Source organism: Salmo salar, chromosome ssa17 (assembly GCF_905237065.1).
Source record: "Salmo salar chromosome ssa17, Ssal_v3.1, whole genome shotgun sequence".
NCBI lineage: Eukaryota > Metazoa > Chordata > Actinopteri > Salmoniformes > Salmonidae > Salmo > Salmo salar.
Window position 1 is genome coordinate 73462194 of NC_059458.1, and position 23810 is coordinate 73486003.

A 23810-nucleotide genomic window follows, 5' to 3' on the forward strand; every position below is an offset into this window, starting at 1 on the left:
GAACTAGAATCCCATTACATCACCATAGAACTAGAATCACATTACATCACCATAGAACTAGAATCACATTACATCACCATAGAACTAGAATCACATCACCATAGAACTAGAATCCCATTACATCACCATAGAACTAGAATCACATTACATCACCATAGAACTAGAATCACATTACATCACCATAGAACTAGAATCACATCACCATAGAACTAGAATCCCATTACATCACCATAGAACTAGAATCACATTACATCACCATAGAACTAGAATCACTGATTCTTGTTTTTGTTCTTTGTTTCTTGTACAAGTTAACAAAATCAATGAAAACAAAATCAATAGTGCTCTTCCTTTTATATATCACAATCACTATTGTACCGTTTCTATTTTTACATTGCAAACAAAACAGAGAAAAAAAACAATTCTGTCCACAATCACTAGAACAAATTCATTCTTCTTGTCTTCCAAAGAACTGCATAATTGTTGGCCATGTAGTTGAAAATGTCCCAGTATGACTAAATAAAGTGTTAGCTGAGGCCCGTGTAACTTGGCTAGAAGTCATGTATGTTGCTTGTTTCCTCCAGACAGATGCTGGCCTGCTACTCTTTTGCAGCTATTCCAACTATAGCAGAACACGTCATTGTGACGCAACCATGATCTTCTTGGATGGAGAAAGATGACTTCAGGACTGATATTGTAATACATTTTTCATATCAAACACCACAGATATCAATATGGTTATCTGAAGTCTAAACAGAGACTTTTGTTTCATGTTTGTCTAAGGCTGAGCAATTCACTCAGCATTCTCTAATATCAATTATGAATGAAATAAGAGCCCAGACATGACAGTCTACTCTGTTCTCCCAGTTGAAGAATTGTGTATTTGTGTATGGTTTAGTACCTTCAGGGGGAGAATACCAGTACGTTATACTTAACTGGACGTCATTGGCTGTTAAATATTTATTTTTTAATGCCTGGACACTACCAGCTTATGCCGTTGATTCATCTACAGATGTTTGTGATGTCGTAAATACATACAAGGCCTAAGCCCGAACCGAGCCCATGGGCAGCAACCCACCAGGTTTATTACACCTGTAATAAAATACCGGATTGGTCTGCAGTCACACTGACAGGATGTGTTTGCCTGACCTCTATTATTAGGACAGCTTTGATTGGATTTAGAGAGGTCATTGGCCCTGTTTGAATACTGTTAGAATAATTAACGTGATCTGATAGATGACCAGTCCAGGCATGTCCATGTCAGACTAGTGAATACTTCAGAGAAAGGAAGAAGGAAGGATGCAGGTATTCATTCAGGGCCTTTATACGATATGGTAGCACGCCATTTCTTTGAGTAATCTACTGCCATCTATTGGTCAGTTCCTTCAATGGCAGCCAAGTGCCAATGCCTTATTCACTATATTGTGTAGTACAACTACCTGTGGCTAAATATGATGTAATTTGACAGAACAAAGTGTCATTGCTCAGAGCTAGATATACAACGCTAGATTTACCTGTGCAAAATCTATTTGTGAGAAATACAACGAGTTGCTCATATCACTTGCATTTCTATGAAGACAACACAAAACGCAGCTGGACATTTTCACTTTTTTATTACAAAGGTTGTGGATGTCTAGAGAAAGAAACTGTTTGTCCCATAACATACATACAGCTAGTAGTAAGCACCGTGAAAATAACAATGTGTTGTAATGTTACAAAAGGTTTCCTACAAAGCAGCGGACGGATAACTACAGAAACTAGCAGTGCAATTATTATTTTATGATAAGAAGCAGCATTAAATTAAACATTTCAAGGTTTTGAAGTAATAATTAAAAACATATGAATACAATATACAAAAATAATTACTGGTTAAAAAAAAGAAAGATTTCTGTACCTGAACAACACATCTACAGCAGCGGGGGCTGCTGAGGGGAGGACGGCTCATAATAATGACCAGAACAGAGCAAATGGAATGGTATCAAACACCTGGAAACCATGTGTGATGTATTTGATACCATTCCACTGATTCCACTCGTCATTACCATGAGCCCGTCCTCTTTAATTAAGGTGCCACCAACCTCCTGTGTTCTACAGTTCAAGTAGATGATCAGCACCCTTCGGTGTAATGTAACTTTTCCTCAATTACGCCCCCCAAAAAATATTCCAGGGGCCAAACTCTAATGCACGTCATTTAATGCATTAAATACAGTACTTCGATATTTCACTCTAGTCTCCAGTATATACCCCTGGATAACTAAGTAATTCAAGTATCTCGTAACATCATCAAATCATTTCACATTTCGTTTTCACCTTGCATGCGGTGGCGTAAGCACATTGACAGAGAGCTATGCTGGTATTTGGTGTCATCCTTAAAGCCCAACAACTGGAAACCTGTAAACCACATTAGTGTTGTAAAAATACATAACCCTTTGGCGTGGCCAAGATGCCAGTCTTTGTACCAAAAACCCTGGCAGCCATTTTGTAGGCCTTAAGCTCACCAATGTGTTGCTGTGACTGCTTAAAGGAAAACTCCACCCAAAACATTTTTGGACTACATCAACAATGGACTAATGAAACATATAGCAAAAGATAGTTTTTGGGTGAAGTTTCCTTTAAGTTAAGACCTAATTTGCACAGTGAAAACCAGTGTTTTTTAAACCTCTTAGAGCCAGGTCAGTTACACGCTAGAAGTGCAACCGAGAAGCCGTAAACGTATCGATATCTCTTCCACATCGTGACTTATTACCAACACCAGTTTCTGAAATGTGTCCTCATGGGAAACCTTTCCACAGATATCATTCACCTATGATCAACTGTTTTCCCTTTTCCTACGGATACCGTTTTTACCGAATCCCTACGGAGCCAGCGAAACTCTCAAAAATCAGACGTATATTCTTAGTGCTAAAAGTAGAGTAACATCATCAGAATTGTTACTCAACAGTCCCAATACTCAACAGATATATTAGCTAATATATAAATAACGTTGGGATATAATAAAGTCATGGGTGGAGCGATTACCAAGGTAGCTCAATCTTTCTATGGAAGATGGACTACAAAAATAAATATGAGTGGTATGTAACTCCCACCACAGGAGGGCACTAAAACAAAAGACAACACTGCTTCCCTGAGTCCTCTGATAGTTATCGGTGTCCTACAGTCCAATCATGAGGAACTCGAGGGTGAAGTTTCCCCTACGATCAGCTTCCCTTCCCCCAATCCTAACCTTAACCATTAGTGGGGTAAATGCAAACTGGCCCAAAATCAGAGTCTAGGGGCAACTTCACCCTACATGATGAGGCACTTAAAGGAGGTATCGTATAGACTAGCATTCATTCACTAGTAATAAGGCGAAGCACCAGTGGTATGAAAGCAACAGTTAGGTCATACAGAAAAGATACCCTGAGAGTCAGTGCGTGGGGAGTAAAGCCAAAGCTAGCGCAGTCAGAGCACGTTTAGCCGGAGAGCAACATTTGTCCATTCCTCTCGGGCCAATAGGCAGCCTTTCAGGTTATAACTAACAGCCAGGCCCACTTTAAAAGGTCCCCAGACTTCTAATTGGTCAGTGGTTGGCCGATGTCCAGCCTCCTCTGGACGGAGCCTCGTCGGCGGGCCACGGGGTTTGTGGTGGCCGTTCCCAGGGTCCCCGGCGTCTGGAAGAAGGCCTTGGAGCCACCGCCAGCTGTCGCCTCCTTGGGAGTCTGTGGTGTCTGTGGAGGAGAGACAAGAGAGGGAGGCCCTGAAACCACACAGTTTAAGGAACGCTGCATCTGCCGAGCATCTCACTCCAGATGAATAATAAACTCTGGCAGTAGAGTATCACTGTGACAGTATTCCATCTACCCCTCACCCCTCTTCCAAATACCAGCCTTATAAAATACCACTCAATTCAATTCTAAGAAACAACAAGGATACATTTCAGCTTGAACGGGGCCACTGCGAAACACAGCGATGCATTTCTAAGCAGAGCAAGAGAACAACCTCAATTTGGAAACGGACCACTTGTATCAGTCTTCATTCCATCAATGTTAGGAGAGGGAGTGCATAGCAGGAATGGGAGACCGTGTACATGGCTGATTCATTTGTTATGGATGTACACGTTGGCTCGTCCAATCATTAATAATGTCCCTTCATTTGGCGCAGAAAGTCTAAGGAGGGAGACTGTGTCCCAAATGGTACCCTATTCCCTACATAATGCACTACTTTAGACAACAGTCCTATGGGCTCTGGTCAAAAGTAGTGAGTTATAGTTATAGGGAATAGAGTCCAATTTGGGATACACCCGAAGTCTGAGAAGTGTCTTCTCGAGGCACAGAGCGACGACGTCATCAGAGCGACGACGTCATCAGAGCTATGTTGGGGAGTTTAATTGTCTTTTAACGACCAAAAGATTCATGAACTCTACCGAGGTGGAAAAAGCTATATTTTCATTTTCGGGGATAATCTTTTTAAAACAAACAAAAGCTGAACTACTGTGGAGTAGTTAAACATGATAAATGGAGTTTGACGGTGGCATTTCCAGTGTTTGTCTGCTACACAAAAGGTCATACATCATGTGACTGGATTTAACTGCTTTCCAACTATAATCTGATCCATGTGAAATGGTCTGTCTGTCTGTCTGTCTTCCTATCATCCTGCCCGTCTTCCTGCCTGCCTGCCCGTCTTCCTGCCTGCCTGCCTGTCTTCCTGCCTGTCTCACCTGTGTCTCTGTCTGGATGAAGGTCAGAGGCGGTCTGGACTCCAAGGGAAAATGTGGAGGTATGGGTCCCGACCCGAACAGCCTGTGCTGCTCTGGACAGGAGAGGGCCGGCGCCACTGCCACCCCATTGAACTCCGGGGCTCCAGCCACTGCGTAGGGCCCGGCGGATCCCACCACGAAGCAGGCGGGGGACATCATGGCGGACATGTTGAAATTGAGATTGGCATCGCCCCTGTTGGCCATGCGCGGGTAGGGGGAGAGGGTGGAGGAGGACACGAGGACATAGGGCAGGGTGCCAGCAGGTAGAGTCAGGCCGCCTGTTGTCTGACCAGCAGAGAGGAGGAAGTTGAGACCGTTGAGACCTGGAGGGGAGAGGGGTGAGTGAGGACGAGTCATCTGTGAAAAATGGCACCCTATTCCCTATTTAGTGCACTACTTTTGACCAGCGCCCTATGGAACCATGAGGAGGGGGAATGGACATCACTTCAACCAACAGGAGACGAGGTGCAGCCAAAAATCACAAGAACATCTAGAAAAATAGGTGTGATCATCACTCACAATGCTTTTATCCTTGAAAGACTACAAATCCCTACATGGGACTGAGGTCACTACGTTAAGGACACTGGTCCTAAGTAGACCTTACAACAAGTCTATCAGCACTACCTGTACAGTCCAATATCCATCCTGGCACAGAGTCGAAGGTCATGTTTCAGACACACATAGAAAAAAAATGATGGTAGTGTGGATAATGAGAGACATTAACTGAGCAACACTGCAACACTGACTGACTGGCACCGAGTTGTTTTTAACATAGCATACCTGCAGAGTTAGGCACATAGAGGTAGTGTGAAGGCTGGACCAGGTTGTTGTGGGGGCTCTGTCTGCCCACCTCCCCGTCTCGGAGGACTCTCAATGGGGCCTCTTCCCTGGCTAGTCCCCCTGGGTGCTCTAGGGAGCTGGTCCTTAGGCTGGTGGTCATCTGCAAGCTGTTTCCCTCCATACTCCTTCCCTCCACACTCCTCTAGGAAAATAAAAACAAGGGACATGTTGAGAGGAGTAGGGTGAAGTTTCCCCTAGACGCTGATCTTGGGTCAGTTTTGTATTTTCCCCACTAATAATTAAGGTTAGGATTGAGGGAGGGGAAGCTGATCCTAGAAATGTACCTACACTTGTAGAAAAAAGGGTTCCAAAAGGGTTCTTCAGCTGTCCCCATAGGAGAACCCTTTTTTGTTCCCGGTAGAACTCTCTGTACGGGTATAGCCCGAAGAACCCTATAAGGTTCTAGATGGCACCTTTTTTTCTAAGAGTGTAGGGAAACTTCCCCCTGGAGCCTGATGCGTGTGAAAAGGAAGATCAAATCAAACTTTATGTCACATGCGTCAAGTACAACAAGTGTAGACCTTACTGTGAAATGCTTACTTACAAGCCCTTAATCAACAGTGCAGTCCAAGAAGAAGAATAAAATAACAATAACGAGGCTATATACAGGGGGTCCCGGTTCCTTAGTCAATGTCCGGGGGTACAGGTTAGCCGAGGTAATTTGTACATGTAGGTGGGGGTGAAGTGACTATGCATAGATAACAAACAGCAAGTAGCAGCAAGGGGGGTTGGGGGCAATGCAATTGTATTAATTGTTGAGCAGTCTTATGGCTTGGGGGTAGAAGCTGTTAAGGAGCCTTTTGGTCCTATACTTGGTGCTGCGGTACCGCTTGCCGTGCGGTAGCAGAGAAAACAGTCTATGACTTGGTGACTGGAGTCTCTGACAATTTTTTGGGCTTTCCTCTGACACCGCCTAGTATAGAGGTCCTGGATGGCAGGAAGCTTGGCCCCAGTGATGTACTGGGCCGTTCACACTACCCTCTGTAGCACCTTACGGTCAGAGGCCGAACAGTTGCCATACCAGGAGGTGATGCAACCGGTCAGGATGCTCTCAATGGTGCAGCTGTAGAACCTTTTGACGATCTGGGGACCCATGCCAAATCTTTTCAGTCTCCTGAGGAGGAAAAGGTCTTCACGACTGTCTTGGTGTGTTCGGACCATGATAGTTTGTTGGTGATGTGGACACCAAGGCACTTGAAGCTCTTGACCCACTACACTACAGTTAATGGGGGCCTGTTCGGCCCGCCTTTTCCTGTAGTCCACAATCAGCTCCTATTCTTCAGTTTTTAATATGACCCTCCCACAGCCCAATGCTGCAGCGCTCCCTGGTGCATCCCATAATTAATTTACGATGAGCTTTGATCATATTTCCTTCTCAAATAATGAGCCATGAAATTGCATGGCTCATCTACAAAAATGATGGCTCTGTTTTGCTAATTTTCCAAGCACAAGAAATGTGAACTTCTATGCTTACTCTGCAGAGGATTTTGTGACTGCTTCAGGTGAATGTACTAGACTACTGGTAGGTAAGAAATACTGTGTGGATTTGAGCACACCTACCATGACTTATCTAGCTCCTCAATTTGAATAGAAGTGAGAGGCTGAGATTAATAGTCTGGGGTTTTGTACAAATATCCCATACATCAACAAAACAATAATGCCATTGTGTTTAATTACAACTTGGAATACTTTTATCCAAGTCAGTGAGCATGCAGTGATTCAGATTTTAATTTAATGCTTCGCTTTCGGGAATCATTAACAAGATTTTCTGAATTAAATCACAGAATGTATGATGATGAAATGTACTGAAATACATTTTGTCCTCTACTACTTCAATGTCTTCATAATGTCTTCTATTACTTCAATGTCTTCATATCATCATAATGTCCTCTACTACTTCAATGTCTTCATATCATCATAATGTCCTCTAATCATCATCATGTCCTCTATTACTTCAATGTCTTCATATCATCATCATGTCCTCTACTACTTCAATATCTTCATATCATCATCATGTCCTCTACTATTTCAATGTCTTCATATCATCATACTGTCCTCTACTACTTCAATGTCTTCATACTGTCCTCTACTACTTCAATGTCTTCATATCATCATGTCCTCTATTACTTCAATGTCTTCATATCATCATCATGTCCTCTACTACTTCAATGTCTTCATATCATCATAATGTCCTCTACAACTTCAATGTCTTCATATCATCATAATGTCCTCTATTACTTCAATGTCTTCATATCATCATCATGTCCTCTATTACTTCAATGTCTTCATATCATCATCATGTCCTCTACTACTTCAATGTCTTCATACTGTCCTCTACTACTTCAATGTCTTCATACTGTCCTCTACTACTTCAATGTCTTCATATCATCATGTCCTCTACTACTTCAATGTCTTCATATCATCATGTCCTCTATTACTTCAATGTCTTCATATCATCATAATGTCCTCTACTACTTCAATGTCTTCATACTGTCCTCTACTACTTCAATGTCTTCATATCATCATGTCCTCTACTACTTCAATGTCTTCATATCATCATGTCCTCTAATACTTCAATGTCTTCATATCATCATCATGTCCTCTACTACTTCAATGTCTTCATATCATCATGTCCTCTACTACTTCAATGTCTTCATATCATCATGTCCTCTACTACTTCAATGTCTTCATATCATCATGTCCTCTATTACTTCAATGTCTTCATATCATCATCATGTCCTCTACTACTTCAATGTCTTCATACTGTCCTCTACTACTTCAATGTCTTCATATCATCATGTCCTCTACTACTTCAATGTCTTCATATCATCATCATGTCCTCTACTACTTCAATGTCTTCATATCATCATGTCCTCTATTACTTCAATGTCTTCATATCATCATGTCCTCTACTACTTCAATGTCTTCATAATGTCCTCTACTACTTCAATGTCTTCATATCATCATCATGTCCTCTACTACTTCAATGTCTTCATATCATCATCATGTCCTCTACTACTTCAATGTCTTCATACTGTCCTCTACTACTACAATGTCTTCATATCATCATAATGTCCTCTACTACTACAATGTCTTCATATCATCATAATGTCCTTTACTACTTCAATGTCTTCATATCATCATCATGTCCTCTACTACTTCAATGTCTTCATATCATCATGTCCTCTATTACTTCAATGTCTTCATGTCATCATCATGTCCTCTACTACTTCAATGTCTTCATATCATCATAATGTCCTCTACTACTTCAATGTCTTCATACTGTCCTCTACTACTTCAATGTCTTCATCATCATGTCCTCTACTACTTCAATGTATTCATATCATCATGTCCTCTATTACTCCAATGTCTTCATATCATCATGTCCTCTACTACTTCAATGTCTTCATATCATCATCATGTCCTATACTACTTCAATGTCTTCATATCATCATGTCCTCTACTACTTCAATGTCTTCATATCATCATAATGTCCTCTATTACTTCAATGTCTTCATATCATCATGTCCTCTACTACTTCAATGTCTTCATATCATCATGTCCTCTACTACTTCAATGTCTTCATATCATCATCATGTCCTCTATTACTTCAATGTCTTCATATCATCATCATGTCCTCTACTACTTCAAGGTCTTCATACTGTCCACTACTACTTCAATGTCTTCATATCATCATGTCCTCTACTACTTCAATGTCTTCATATCATCATGTCCTCTACTACTTCAATGTCTTCATATCATCATCATGTCCTCTACTACTTCAATGTCTTCATATCATCATCATGTCCTCTACTACTTCAATGTCTTCATATCATCATGTCCTCTACTACTTCAATGTCTTCATATCATCATCATGTCCTCTACTACTTCAATGTCTTCATATCATCATGTCCTCTACTACTTCAATGTCTTCATATCATCATACTGTCCTCTACTACTTCAATGTCTTCATACTGTCCTCTACTACTTCAATGTCTTCATATCATCATGTCCTCTATTACTTCAATGTCTTCATATCATCATCATGTCCTCTACTACTTCAATGTCTTCATATCATCATAATGTCCTCTACAACTTCAATGTCTTCATATCATCATAATGTCCTCTATTACTTCAATGTCTTCATATCATCATCATGTCCTCTATTACTTCAATGTCTTCATATCATCATCATGTCCTCTACTACTTCAATGTCTTCATACTGTCCTCTACTACTTCAATGTCTTCATACTGTCCTCTACTACTTCAATGTCTTCATATCATCATGTCCTCTACTACTTCAATGTCTTCATATCATCATGTCCTCTATTACTTCAATGTCTTCATATCATCATAATGTCCTCTACTACTTCAATGTCTTCATACTGTCCTCTACTACTTCAATGTCTTCATATCATCATGTCCTCTACTACTTCAATGTCTTCATATCATCATGTCCTCTAATACTTCAATGTCTTCATATCATCATCATGTCCTCTACTACTTCAATGTCTTCATATCATCATGTCCTCTACTACTTCAATGTCTTCATATCATCATGTCCTCTACTACTTCAATGTCTTCATATCATCATGTCCTCTATTACTTCAATGTCTTCATATCATCATCATGTCCTCTACTACTTCAATGTCTTCATACTGTCCTCTACTACTTCAATGTCTTCATATCATCATGTCCTCTACTACTTCAATGTCTTCATATCATCATCATGTCCTCTACTACTTCAATGTCTTCATATCATCATGTCCTCTATTACTTCAATGTCTTCATATCATCATGTCCTCTACTACTTCAATGTCTTCATAATGTCCTCTACTACTTCAATGTCTTCATATCATCATCATGTCCTCTACTACTTCAATGTCTTCATATCATCATCATGTCCTCTACTACTTCAATGTCTTCATACTGTCCTCTACTACTACAATGTCTTCATATCATCATAATGTCCTCTACTACTACAATGTCTTCATATCATCATAATGTCCTTTACTACTTCAATGTCTTCATATCATCATCATGTCCTCTACTACTTCAATGTCTTCATATCATCATGTCCTCTATTACTTCAATGTCTTCATGTCATCATCATGTCCTCTACTACTTCAATGTCTTCATATCATCATAATGTCCTCTACTACTTCAATGTCTTCATACTGTCCTCTACTACTTCAATGTCTTCATCATCATGTCCTCTACTACTTCAATGTATTCATATCATCATGTCCTCTATTACTCCAATGTCTTCATATCATCATGTCCTCTACTACTTCAATGTCTTCATATCATCATCATGTCCTATACTACTTCAATGTCTTCATATCATCATGTCCTCTACTACTTCAATGTCTTCATATCATCATAATGTCCTCTATTACTTCAATGTCTTCATATCATCATGTCCTCTACTACTTCAATGTCTTCATATCATCATGTCCTCTACTACTTCAATGTCTTCATATCATCATCATGTCCTCTATTACTTCAATGTCTTCATATCATCATACTGTCCTCTACTACTTCAATGTCTTCATATCATCATGTCCTCTACTACTTCAATGTCTTCATATCATCATCATGTCCTCTATTACTTCAATGTCTTCATATCATCATCATGTCCTCTACTACTTCAAGGTCTTCATACTGTCCACTACTACTTCAATGTCTTCATATCATCATGTCCTCTACTACTTCAATGTCTTCATATCATCATGTCCTCTACTACTTCAATGTCTTCATATCATCATCATGTCCTCTACTACTTCAATGTCTTCATATCATCATCATGTCCTCTACTACTTCAATGTCTTCATATCATCATGTCCTCTACTACTTCAATGTCTTCATATCATCATCATGTCCTCTACTACTTCAATGTCTTCATATCATCATGTCCTCTACTACTTCAATGTCTTCATATCATCATACTGTCCTCTACTACTTCAATGTCTTCATACTGTCCTCTACTACTTCAATGTCTTCATATCATCATGTCCTCTATTACTTCAATGTCTTCATATCATCATCATGTCCTCTACTACTTCAATGTCTTCATATCATCATGTCCTCTATTACTTCAATGTCTTCATATCATCATCATGTCCTCTACTACTTCAATGTCTTCATATCATCATGTCCTCTACTACTTCAATGTCTTCATACTGTCCTCTACTACTTCAATGTCTTCATATCATCATGTCCTCTATTACTTCAATGTCTTCATATCATCATGTCCTCTATTACTTCAATGTCTTCATATCATCATCATGTCCTCTACTACTTCAATGTCTTCATATCATCATCATGTCCTCTACTACTTCAATGTCTTCATATCATCATCATGTCCTCTACTACTTCAATGTCTTCATATCATCATGTCCTCTATTACTCAATGTCTTCATATCATCATCATGTCCTCTACTACTTCAATGTCTTCATATCATCATCATGTCCTCTACTACTTCAATGTCTTCATATCATCATCATGTCCTCTACTACTTCAATGTCTTCATATCATCATCATCAGGCCCTCTACTACTTCAATGTCTTCATATCATCATCATGTCCTCTACTACTTCAATGTCTTCATATCATCATCATGTCCTCTACTACTTCAATGTCTTCATATCATCATGTCCTCTATTACTTCAATGTCTTCATATCATCATGTCCTCTATTACTTCAATGTCTTCATATCATCATGTCCTCTACTACTTCAATGTCTTCATATCATCATCATGTCCTCTACTACTTCAATGTCTTCATACTGTCCTCTACTACTTCAATGTCTTCATATCATCATGTCCTCTACTACTTCAATGTCTTCATATCATCATAATGTCCTCTACTACTTCAATGTCTTCATACTGTCCTCTACTACTTCAATGTCTTCATACTGTCCTCTACTACTTCAATGTCTTCACATCATCATGTCCTCTATTACTTCAATGTCTTCATATCATCATCATGTCCTCTATTACTTCAATGTCTTCATATCATCATCATGTCCTCTATTACTTCAATGTATTCATATCATCATCATGTCCTCTACTACTTCAATGTCTTCATATCATCATCATGTCCTCTACTACTTCAATGTCTTCATATCATCATGTCCTCTACTACTTCAATGTCTTCATATCATCATGTCCTCTACTACTTCAATGTCTTCATATCATCATGTCCTCTACTACTTCAATGTCTTCATATCATCATCATGTCCTCTACTACTTCAATGTCTTCATATCATCATCATGTCCTCTACTACTTCAATGTCTTCATATCATCATCATGTCCTCTACTACTTCAATGTCTTCATATCATCATGTCCTCTACTACTTCAATGTCTTCATATCATCATCATGTCCTCTACTACTTCAATGTCTTCATACTGTCCTCTACTACAATGTCTTCATATCATCATGTCCTCTACTACTTCAATGTCTTCATATCATCATCATGTCCTCTACTACTTCAATGTCTTCATACTGTCCTCTACTACTTCAATGTCTTCATATCATCATCATGTCCCCTATTACTTCAATGTCTTCATATCATCATCATGTCCTCTACTACTTCAATGTCTTCATATCATCATCATGTCCTCTACTACTTCAATGTCTTCATATCATCATGTCCTCTATTACTTCAATGTCTTCATATCATCATCATGTCCTCTACTACTTCAATGTCTTCATATCATCATCATGTCCTCTACTACTTCAATGTCTTCATATCATCATCATGTCCTCTACTACTTCAATGTCTTCATATCATCATGTCCTCTACTACTTCAATGTCTTCATATCATCATCATGTCCTCTACTACTTCAATGTCTTCATACTGTCCTCTACTACAATGTCTTCATATCATCATGTCCTCTACTACTTCAATGTCTTCATATCATCATCATGTCCTCTACTACTTCAATGTCTTCATACTGTCCTCTACTACTTCAATGTCTTCATATCATCATCATGTCCCCTATTACTTCAATGTCTTCATATCATCATCATGTCCTCTACTACTTCAATGTCTTCATATCATCATCATGTCCTCTACTACTTCAATGTCTTCATATCATCATGTCCTCTATTACTTCAATGTCTTCATATCATCATCATGTCCTCTACTACTTCAATGTCTTCATATCATCATCATGTCCTCTACTACTTCAATGTCTTCATATCATCATCATGTCCTCTACTACTTCAAGGACTTCATATCATCATCATGTCCTCTACTACTTCAATGTCTTCATATCATACTGTCCTCTACTACTTCAATGTCTTCATATCATCACGTCCTCTATTACTTCAATGTCTTCATATCATCATCATGTCCTCTACTACTTCAATGTCTTCATATCATCATCATGTCCTCCACTACTTCAATGTCTTCATATAATCATGTCCTCTACTACTTCAATGTCTTCATATCATCATGTCCTCTACTACTTCAATGTCTTCATATCATCATGTCCTCTACTACTTCAATGTCTTCATACTGTCCTCTACTACTTCAATGTCCTCATACTGTCCTCTACTACTTCAATGTCTTCATATCATCATGTCCTCTACTACTTCAATATCTTCATATCATCATGTCCTCTATTACTTCAATGTCTTCATATCATCATAATGTCCTCTACTACTAGAATGTCTTCATATCATCATCATGTCCTCTATTACTTCAATGTCTTCATATCATCATCATGTCCTCTACTACTTCAATGTCTTCATATCATCATCATGTCCTCTACTACTTCAATGTCTTCATATCATCATCATGTCCTCTACTACTTAAATGTCTTCATATCATCATGTCCTCTATTACTTCAATGTCTTCATATCATCATCATGTCCTCTACTACTTCAATGTCTTCATATCATCATCATGTCCTCTACTACTTCAATGTCTTCATACTGTCCTCTACTACTTCAATGTCTTCATACTGTCCTCTACTACTTCAATGTCTTCATATCATCATGTCCTCTATTACTTCAATGTCTTCATATCATCATGTCCTCTACTACTTCAATGTCTTCATATCATCATGTCCTCTACTACTTCAATGTCTTCATATCATCATGTCCTCTATTACTTCAATGTCTTCATATCATCATGTCCTCTACTACTTCAATGTCTTCATATCATCATGTCCTCTACTACTTCAATGTCTTCATATCATCATGTCCTCTATTACTTCAATGTCTTCATATCATCATAATGTCCTCTACTACTTCAATGTCTTCATACTGTCCTCTACTACTTCAATGTCTTCATATCATCATGTCCTCTATTACTTCAATGTCTTCATATCATCATCATGTCCTCTACTACTTCAATGTCTTCATATCATCATCATGTCCTCTACTACTTCAATGTCTTCATATCATCATGTCCTCTACTACTTCAATGTCTTCATATCATCATGTCCTCTACTACTTCAATGTCTTCAAACTGTCCTCTACTACTTCAATGTCCTCATACTGTCCTCTACTACTTCAATGTCTTCATATCATCATGTCCTCTACTACTTCAATATCTTCATATCATCATGTCCTCTATTACTTCAATGTCTTCATATCATCATAATGTCCTCTACTACTACAATGTCTTCATATCATCATCATGTCCTCTACTACTTCAATGTCTTCATATCATCATCATGTCCTCTATTACTTCAATGTCTTCATATCATCATCGTGTCCTCTACTACTTCAATGTCTTCATATCATCATCATGTCCTCTACTACTTCAATGTCTTCATATCATCATCATGTCCTCTATTACTTCAATGTCTTCATATCATCATGTCCTCTACTACTTCAATGTCTTCATATAATTATAATGTCCTCTATTACTTCAATGTCTTCATATCATCATCATGTCCTCTACTACTTCAATGTCTTCATATCATCATCATGTCCTCTACTACTTCAATGTCTTCATATCATCATCATGTCCTCTACTACTTCAATGTCTTCATATCATCATCATGTCCTCTATTACTTCAATGTCTTCATATCATCATCATGTCCTCTACTACTTCAATGTCTTCATATCATCATCATGTCCTCTACTAATTCAATGTCTTCATATCATCATCATGTCCTCTATTACTTCAATGTCTTCATATCATCATCATGTCCTCTACTACTTCAATGTCTTCATATCATCATCATGTCCTTTACTACTTCAATGTCTTCATATCATCATGTCCTCTATTACTTCAATGTCTTCATATCATCATCATGTCCTCTACTACTTCAATGTCTTCATATCATCATCATGTCCTCTACTACTTCAATGTCTTCATATCATCATCATGTCCTCTACTACTTCAATGTCTTCATATATCATCATGTCCTCTACTACTTCAATGTCTTCATATCATCATCATGTCCTCTACTACTTCAATGTCTTCATATCATCATGTCCTCTATTACTTCAATGTCTTCATATCATCATGTCCTCTACTACTTCAATGTCTTCATATCATCATGTCCTCTACTACTTCAATGTCTTCATATCATCATGTCCTCTATTACTTCAATGTCTTCATATCATCATGTCCTCTACTACTTCAATGTCTTCATATCATCATGTCCTCTACTACTTCAATGTCTTCATATCATCATGTCCTCTATTACTTCAATGTCTTCATATCATCATAATGTCCTCTACTACTTCAATGTCTTCATACTGTCCTCTACTACTTCAATGTCTTCATATCATCATGTCCTCTATTACTTCAATGTCTTCATATCATCATCATGTCCTCTACTACTTCAATGTCTTCATATCATCATGTCCTCTACTACTTCAATGTCTTCATATCATCATCATGTCCTCTACTACTTCAATGTCTTCATATCATCATCATGTCCTCTATTACTTCAATGTCTTCATATCATCATCATGTCATCTACTACTTCAATGTCTTCATATCATCATCATGTCCTCTACTACTTCAATGTCTTCATATCATCATCATGTCCTCTATTACTTCAATGTCTTCATATCATCATGTCCTCTACTACTTCAATGTCTTCATATAATCATAATGTCCTCTATTACTTCAATGTCTTCATATCATCATCAAGTCCTCTACTACTTCAATGTCTTCATATCATCATCATGTCCTCTACTACTTCAATGTCTTCATATAATCATCTTGTCCTCTACTACTTCAATGTCTTCATATCATCATCATGTCCTCTATTACTTCAATGTCTTCATATCATCATCATGTCCTCTACTACTTCAATGTCTTCATATCATCATCATGTCCTCTACTACTTCAATGTCTTCATATCATCATCATGTCCTCTATTACTTCAATGTCTTCATATCATCATCATGTCCTCTACTACTTCAATGTCTTCATATCATCATCATGTCCTCTACTAATTCAATGTCTTCATATCATCATCATGTCCTCTATTACTTCAATGTCTTCATATCATCATCATGTCCTCTACTACTTCAATGTCTTCATATCATCATCATGTCCTTTACTACTTCAATGTCTTCATATCATCATGTCCTCTATTACTTCAATGTCTTCATATCATCATCATGTCCTCTACTACTTCAATGTCTTCATATCATCATCATGTCCTCTACTACTTCAATGTCTTCATATCATCATCATGTCCTCTACTACTTCAATGTCTTCATATATCATCATGTCCTCTACTACTTCAATGTCTTCATATCATCATCATGTCCTCTACTACTTCAATGTCTTCATATCATCATGTCCTCTATTACTTCAATGTCTTCATATCATCATGTCCTCTACTACTTCAATGTCTTCATATCATCATGTCCTCTACTACTTCAATGTCTTCATATCATCATGTCCTCTATTACTTCAATGTCTTCATATCATCATGTCCTCTACTACTTCAATGTCTTCATATCATCATGTCCTCTACTACTTCAATGTCTTCATATCATCATGTCCTCTATTACTTCAATGTCTTCATATCATCATAATGTCCTCTACTACTTCAATGTCTTCATACTGTCCTCTACTACTTCAATGTCTTCATATCATCATGTCCTCTATTACTTCAATGTCTTCATATCATCATCATGTCCTCTACTACTTCAATGTCTTCATATCATCATGTCCTCTACTACTTCAATGTCTTCATATCATCATCATGTCCTCTACTACTTCAATGTCTTCATATCATCATCATGTCCTCTATTACTTCAATGTCTTCATATCATCATCATGTCATCTACTACTTCAATGTCTTCATATCATCATCATGTCCTCTACTACTTCAATGTCTTCATATCATCATCATGTCCTCTATTACTTCAATGTCTTCATATCATCATGTCCTCTACTACTTCAATGTCTTCATATAATCATAATGTCCTCTATTACTTCAATGTCTTCATATCATCATCAAGTCCTCTACTACTTCAATGTCTTCATATCATCATCATGTCCTCTACTACTTCAATGTCTTCATATAATCATCTTGTCCTCTACTACTTCAATGTCTTCATATCATCATCATGTCCTCTATTACTTCAATGTCTTTATATCATCATCATGTCCTCTACTACTTCAATGTCTTCATATCATCATGTCCTCTATTACTTCAATGTCTTCATATCATCATCATGTCCTCTACTACTTCAATGTCTTCATATCATCATGTCCTCTACTACTTCAATGTCTTCATACTGTCCTCTACTACTTCAATGTCTTCATATCATCATGTCCTCTATTACTTCAATGTCTTCATATCATCATGTCCTCTATTACTTCAATGTCTTCATATCATCATCATGTCCTCTACTACTTCAATGTCTTCATATCATCATCATGTCCTCTACTACTTCAATGTCTTCATATCATCATCATGTCCTCTACTACTTCAATGTCTTCATATCATCATGTCCTCTATTACTCAATGTCTTCATATCATCATCATGTCCTCTACTACTTCAATGTCTTCATATCATCATCATGTCCTCAACTACTTCAATGTCTTCATATCATCATCATGTCCTCTACTACTTCAATGTCTTCATATCATCATCATGTCCTCTACTACTTCAATGTCTTCATATCATCATCATCAGGCCCTCTACTACTTCAATGTCTTCATATCATCATCATGTCCTCTACTACTTCAATGTCTTCATATCATCATGTCCTCTATTACTTCAATGTCTTCATATCATCATGTCCTCTATTACTTCAATGTCTTCATATCATCATCATGTCCTCTACTACTTCAATGTCTTCATACTGTCCTCTACTACTTCAATGTCTTCATATCATCATGTCCTCTACTACTTCAATGTCTTCATATCATCATGTCCTCTACTACTTCAATGTCTTCATATCATCATAATGTCCTCTACTACTTCAATGTCTTCATACTGTCCTCTACTACTTCAATGTCTTCATACTGTCCTCTACTACTTCAATGTCTTCACATCATCATGTCCTCTATTACTTCAATGTCTTCATATCATCATCATGTCCTCTATTACTTCAATGTCTTCATATCATCATCATGTCCTCTATTACTTCAATGTATTCATATCATCATCATGTCCTCTACTACTTCAATGTCTTCATATCATCATCATGTCCTCTACTACTTCAATGTCTTCATATCATCATGTCCTCTACTACTTCAATGTCTTCATATCATCATCATGTCCTCTACTACTTCAATGTCTTCATATCATCATGTCCTCTACTACTTCAATGTCTTCATATCATCATACTGTCCTCTACTACTTCAATGTCTTCATACTGTCCTCTACTACTTCAATGTCTTCATATCATCATGTCCTCTATTACTTCAATGTCTTCATATCATCATCATGTCCTCTACTACTTCAATGTCTTCATATCATCATGTCCTCTATTACTTCAATGTCTTCATATCATCATCATGTCCTCTACTACTTCAATGTCTTCATATCATCATGTCCTCTACTACTTCAATGTCTTCATACTGTCCTCTACTACTTCAATGTCTTCATATCATCATGTCCTCTATTACTTCAATGTCTTCATATCATCATGTCCTCTATTACTTCAATGTCTTCATATCATCATCATGTCCTCTACTACTTCAATGTCTTCATATCATCATCATGTCCTCTACTACTTCAATGTCTTCATATCATCATCATGTCCTCTACTACTTCAATGTCTTCATATCATCATGTCCTCTATTACTCAATGTCTTCATATCATCATCATGTCCTCTACTACTTCAATGTCTTCATATCATCATCATGTCCTCAACTACTTCAATGTCTTCATATCATCATCATGTCCTCTACTACTTCAATGTCTTCATATCATCATCATCAGGCCCTCTACTACTTCAATGTCTTCATATCATCATCATGTCCTCTACTACTTCAATGTCTTCATATCATCATCATGTCCTCTACTACTTCAATGTCTTCATATCATCATGTCCTCTATTACTTCAATGTCTTCATATCATCATGTCCTCTATTACTTCAATGTCTTCATATCATCATCATGTCCTCTACTACTTCAATGTCTTCATACTGTCCTCTACTACTTCAATGTCTTCATATCATCATAATGTCCTCTACTACTTCAATGTCTTCATACTGTCCTCTACTACTTCAATGTCTTCATACTGTCCTCTACTACTTCAATGTCTTCACATCATCATGTCCTCTATTACTTCAATGTCTTCATATCATCATCATGTCCTCTATTACTTCAATGTCTTCATATCATCATCATGTCCTCTACTACTTCAATGTCTTCATATCATCATCATGTCCTCTATTACTTCAATGTCTTCATATCATCATCATGTCCTCTATTACTTCAATGTATTCATATCATCATCATGTCCTCTACTACTTCAATGTCTTCATATCATCATCATGTCCTCTACTACTTCAATGTCTTCATATCATCATGTCCTCTACTACTTCAATGTCTTCATATCATCATGTCCTCTACTACTTCAATGTCTTCATACTGTCCTCTACTACTTCAATGTCTTCATATCATCATGTCCTCTATTACTTCAATGTCTTCATATCATCATGTCCTCTATTACTTCAATGTCTTCATATCATCATGTCCTCTATTACTTCAATGTCTTCATATCATCATGTCCTCTATTACTTCAATGTCTTCATATCATCATGTCCTCTACTACTTCAATGTCTTCATATCATCATGTCCTCTACTACTTCAATGTCTTCATACTGTCCTCTACTACTTCAATGTCTTCATACTGTCCTCTACTACTTCAATGTCTTCATATCATCATGTCCTCTACTACTTCAATGTCTTCATATCATCATGTCCTCTACTACTTCAATGTCTTCATACTGTCCTCTACTACTTCAATGTCTTCATACTGTCCTCTACTACTTCAATGTCTTCATATCATAATGTCCTCTACTACTTCAATGTCTTCATATCATCATCAGAAGCTCTCGATTCTCTAATCAATCAGTATAATGTTGCTAAGCAACTTTGGAGGAAACCTCTTTTCATTATGAAGAGATCTCTGAACATAAACAGCACATTCTTCTGAGTTATGTCTTTCACCTTCACATGTAATGAACCTCACAAAATCATGGGCTGCTTCTCAAATGGCACCCTATTCCCTATATAGTGCACTACTTTTGGTCAGGGCCCATAGGGAACAGGGTGTCATTTGGGACACAACCGTGGAGGAAAATGAAACTCCCCTCCTTGGAGAAAACATTCCCGTACATAAACAAACCATTTGTTTGTTCAGGCCTGAGTCCCAAGTGGCACCCTATTCGCTTCATAGTGCACTACCCTATAGACCCTGGTCTAAAGTAGTGCACTATATAGCAAATAGGGTTCCATATAGGAAGCGACACAGATACTTCCAGTACACATGTTGAATGAAACCAACAGAGGACAAGGTTATGTACTGTGACTGTGATCTTTAGAGTGTGTCTAACTGGAGTGTCCAGCCAGACAGGCAGTTCTGTGTGTGTGTGACTTCCCAGCAGTCGTATCAGTGTGTGAGTCACTCTTATAAATAACAAAAGGGCATCATTGGGAAGCTCATTATTAACAATGCATAGAGTGTACTGGTCACCTTGGAAACCAGTGTGTTATTAAGACTGAGGGTTCTATTCAATCAGATCTGCTTTATGTGACATTGGCATAGAGATTGTTTTGGCGGTGTCTGAGGTGGAACTGCGTTAGAGCTGTCAAATCCACAAGCAGCTCACATCACTATACCTAAAGCGGACATTGCCATTGGCTGCACGGAGTCGCATTATGAGAATCCCATGCAGCCTCGTTTACAAGATTGAACACTGATAGAACTCGTCATTATGTCGATGTAGCCTACACTTTCTCCTTCTGAACTTTAACGTGAGTGGGACGCGGTGTCGCAGTTCCACCTCCGACACCGCCAAAACATCAGCTATGAGGGAGTCCACTATCGCCGGTTAACGCTTGATCTGATTGAATCTAGGCCTGAGACATTACAGTATGAAGCGTCGCTCTCCCTGACCTGTCTTGTCGGTTGTCAAATCACCACGCTTCTAATTAAAAGGGGAAGTTTAGTTTTTCACAACTTTCGGGGTGAGGAACCCTCTATCGTTAAGTAGTAAAACACTGAACTTCCCCTTTAAATATGGATCATACATTACTGTGATTGGTCTAGCAGGAGGATGATCTACAGTGATCTAAGGTCAGAGTTGATCCTAGGTACAGTGTGGAAACATGGATAACGACTAGAACCAAAAAATTTGATCATATTACTCCAGTGTTAGCCTCCCTACACTGGCTTCCTGGGCTAGGGGGCAGCATTGACACGGCTGGATAAAAAACATACCCGATTTAATCTGGTTACCACTCCTACTCAGTAACTAGAATATGCATATACTTATTACATATGGATAGAAAACACCCTAAATTTTCTAAAACTGTTTGAATGGTGTCTGTGAGTATAACAGAACTCAAATGGCAGGTCAAAACCTGAGAGATTCCTTTACAGGAAGTGGCCTGTCTGACCATTTCTGGAACTTCTTTGCCATCTCTATCATTTACTAAGGATCTCTGCTCTAACGTGACACTTCCCACGTCGTCCATAGGCTCTCATAGCCCGGGAAAAAAGAGAATGTCGTCATTCCAGCCCCAGGCTGAAACACATTATCGCCTTTCTCAAGTGGCCCATCAAGAGACACTAGCTTATGCGCGTGACCCCGACCGCCCCCGCCTTTGGGATTTTTTCCTCTGTTTGCCGAAAAGGAGATTCCCTGTCGGAATTTTACCGCTTTTCTACGAGAAAAATGACGTAAAAATTGATTTTAAACAGCGGTTGACATGCTTCGACGTACGGCAATTGAATACTTTGAATTTTATTGTCAGGAATTGCGCCAAGCGCGACACTTCTTTACTATTTCGGATAGTGTCTGGAACGCATCGAACAAAACGCCGCTATTCGGATATAACGATGGATTATTTTGGACCAAACCAACATTTGTTATTGAAGTAGACGTCCTGGGTGTGCATTCTGACGAAGACAACAAAAGGTAATGACATTTTTATAATAGTAAATATGATTATGGTGAGTGCTAAACTTGCCGGGTGTCTAAATAGCGAGCCCGTGATGCCTGGGCTATATACTTAGAATATTGCAAAATGTGCTTTCACCAAAAGCTATTTTAAAATCGGACATATCGAGTGCATAGAGGAGGTCTGTATCTATAATTCTTAAAATAATTGTTATGCTTTTTGTGAACGTTTATCGTGAGTAATTTAGTAAAATGTTAGCGAATTCCCCGTAAGTTTGCGGGGGTATGCTAGTTCTGAACGTCACATGCTAATGTAAAAAGCTGGTTTTTGATATAAATATGAACTTGATTGAACAAAACATGCATGTATTGTATAACATAATGTCCTAGGGTTGTCATCTGATGAAGATCATCAAAGGTGAGTGCTGCATTTAGCTGTCTTCTGGGTTTTGGTGACATTATATGCTGGCTTGAAAAATGGGTGTCTGATTATTTCTGGCTTGGTACTCTGCTGACATAATCTAATGTTTTGCTTTCGTTGTAAAGCCTTTTTGAAATCGGACAGTGTGGTTAGATTAACGAGAGTCTTATCTTTAAATGGCTGTAAAATAGTCATATGTTTGAGAAATTGAAGTAATAGGATTTTGAAGATTT

General features: G+C 38.2%; 1 protein-coding gene across 1 annotated transcript in view; it reads right to left on the reverse strand.

Annotated features, from left to right (window-relative positions):
- Window positions 1–1593: 1593 nt before the first annotated feature.
- The window catches only part of LOC106609680 (transcription factor E2F7), a 46445-nt gene continuing 24228 nt past the window's right edge, over window positions 1594–23810 (reverse strand). The window contains exons 11-13 of the mRNA XM_045700104.1: window positions 5513–5714; window positions 4694–5055; window positions 1594–3704 (exon numbers count right to left, since the gene is read on the reverse strand). Coding sequence (XP_045556060.1) covers window positions 3549–3704; window positions 4694–5055; window positions 5513–5714 — 720 coding nt within the window. The 3' untranslated portion in view covers window positions 1594–3548. The remainder of the gene's footprint in view (window positions 3705–4693; window positions 5056–5512; window positions 5715–23810) is intronic.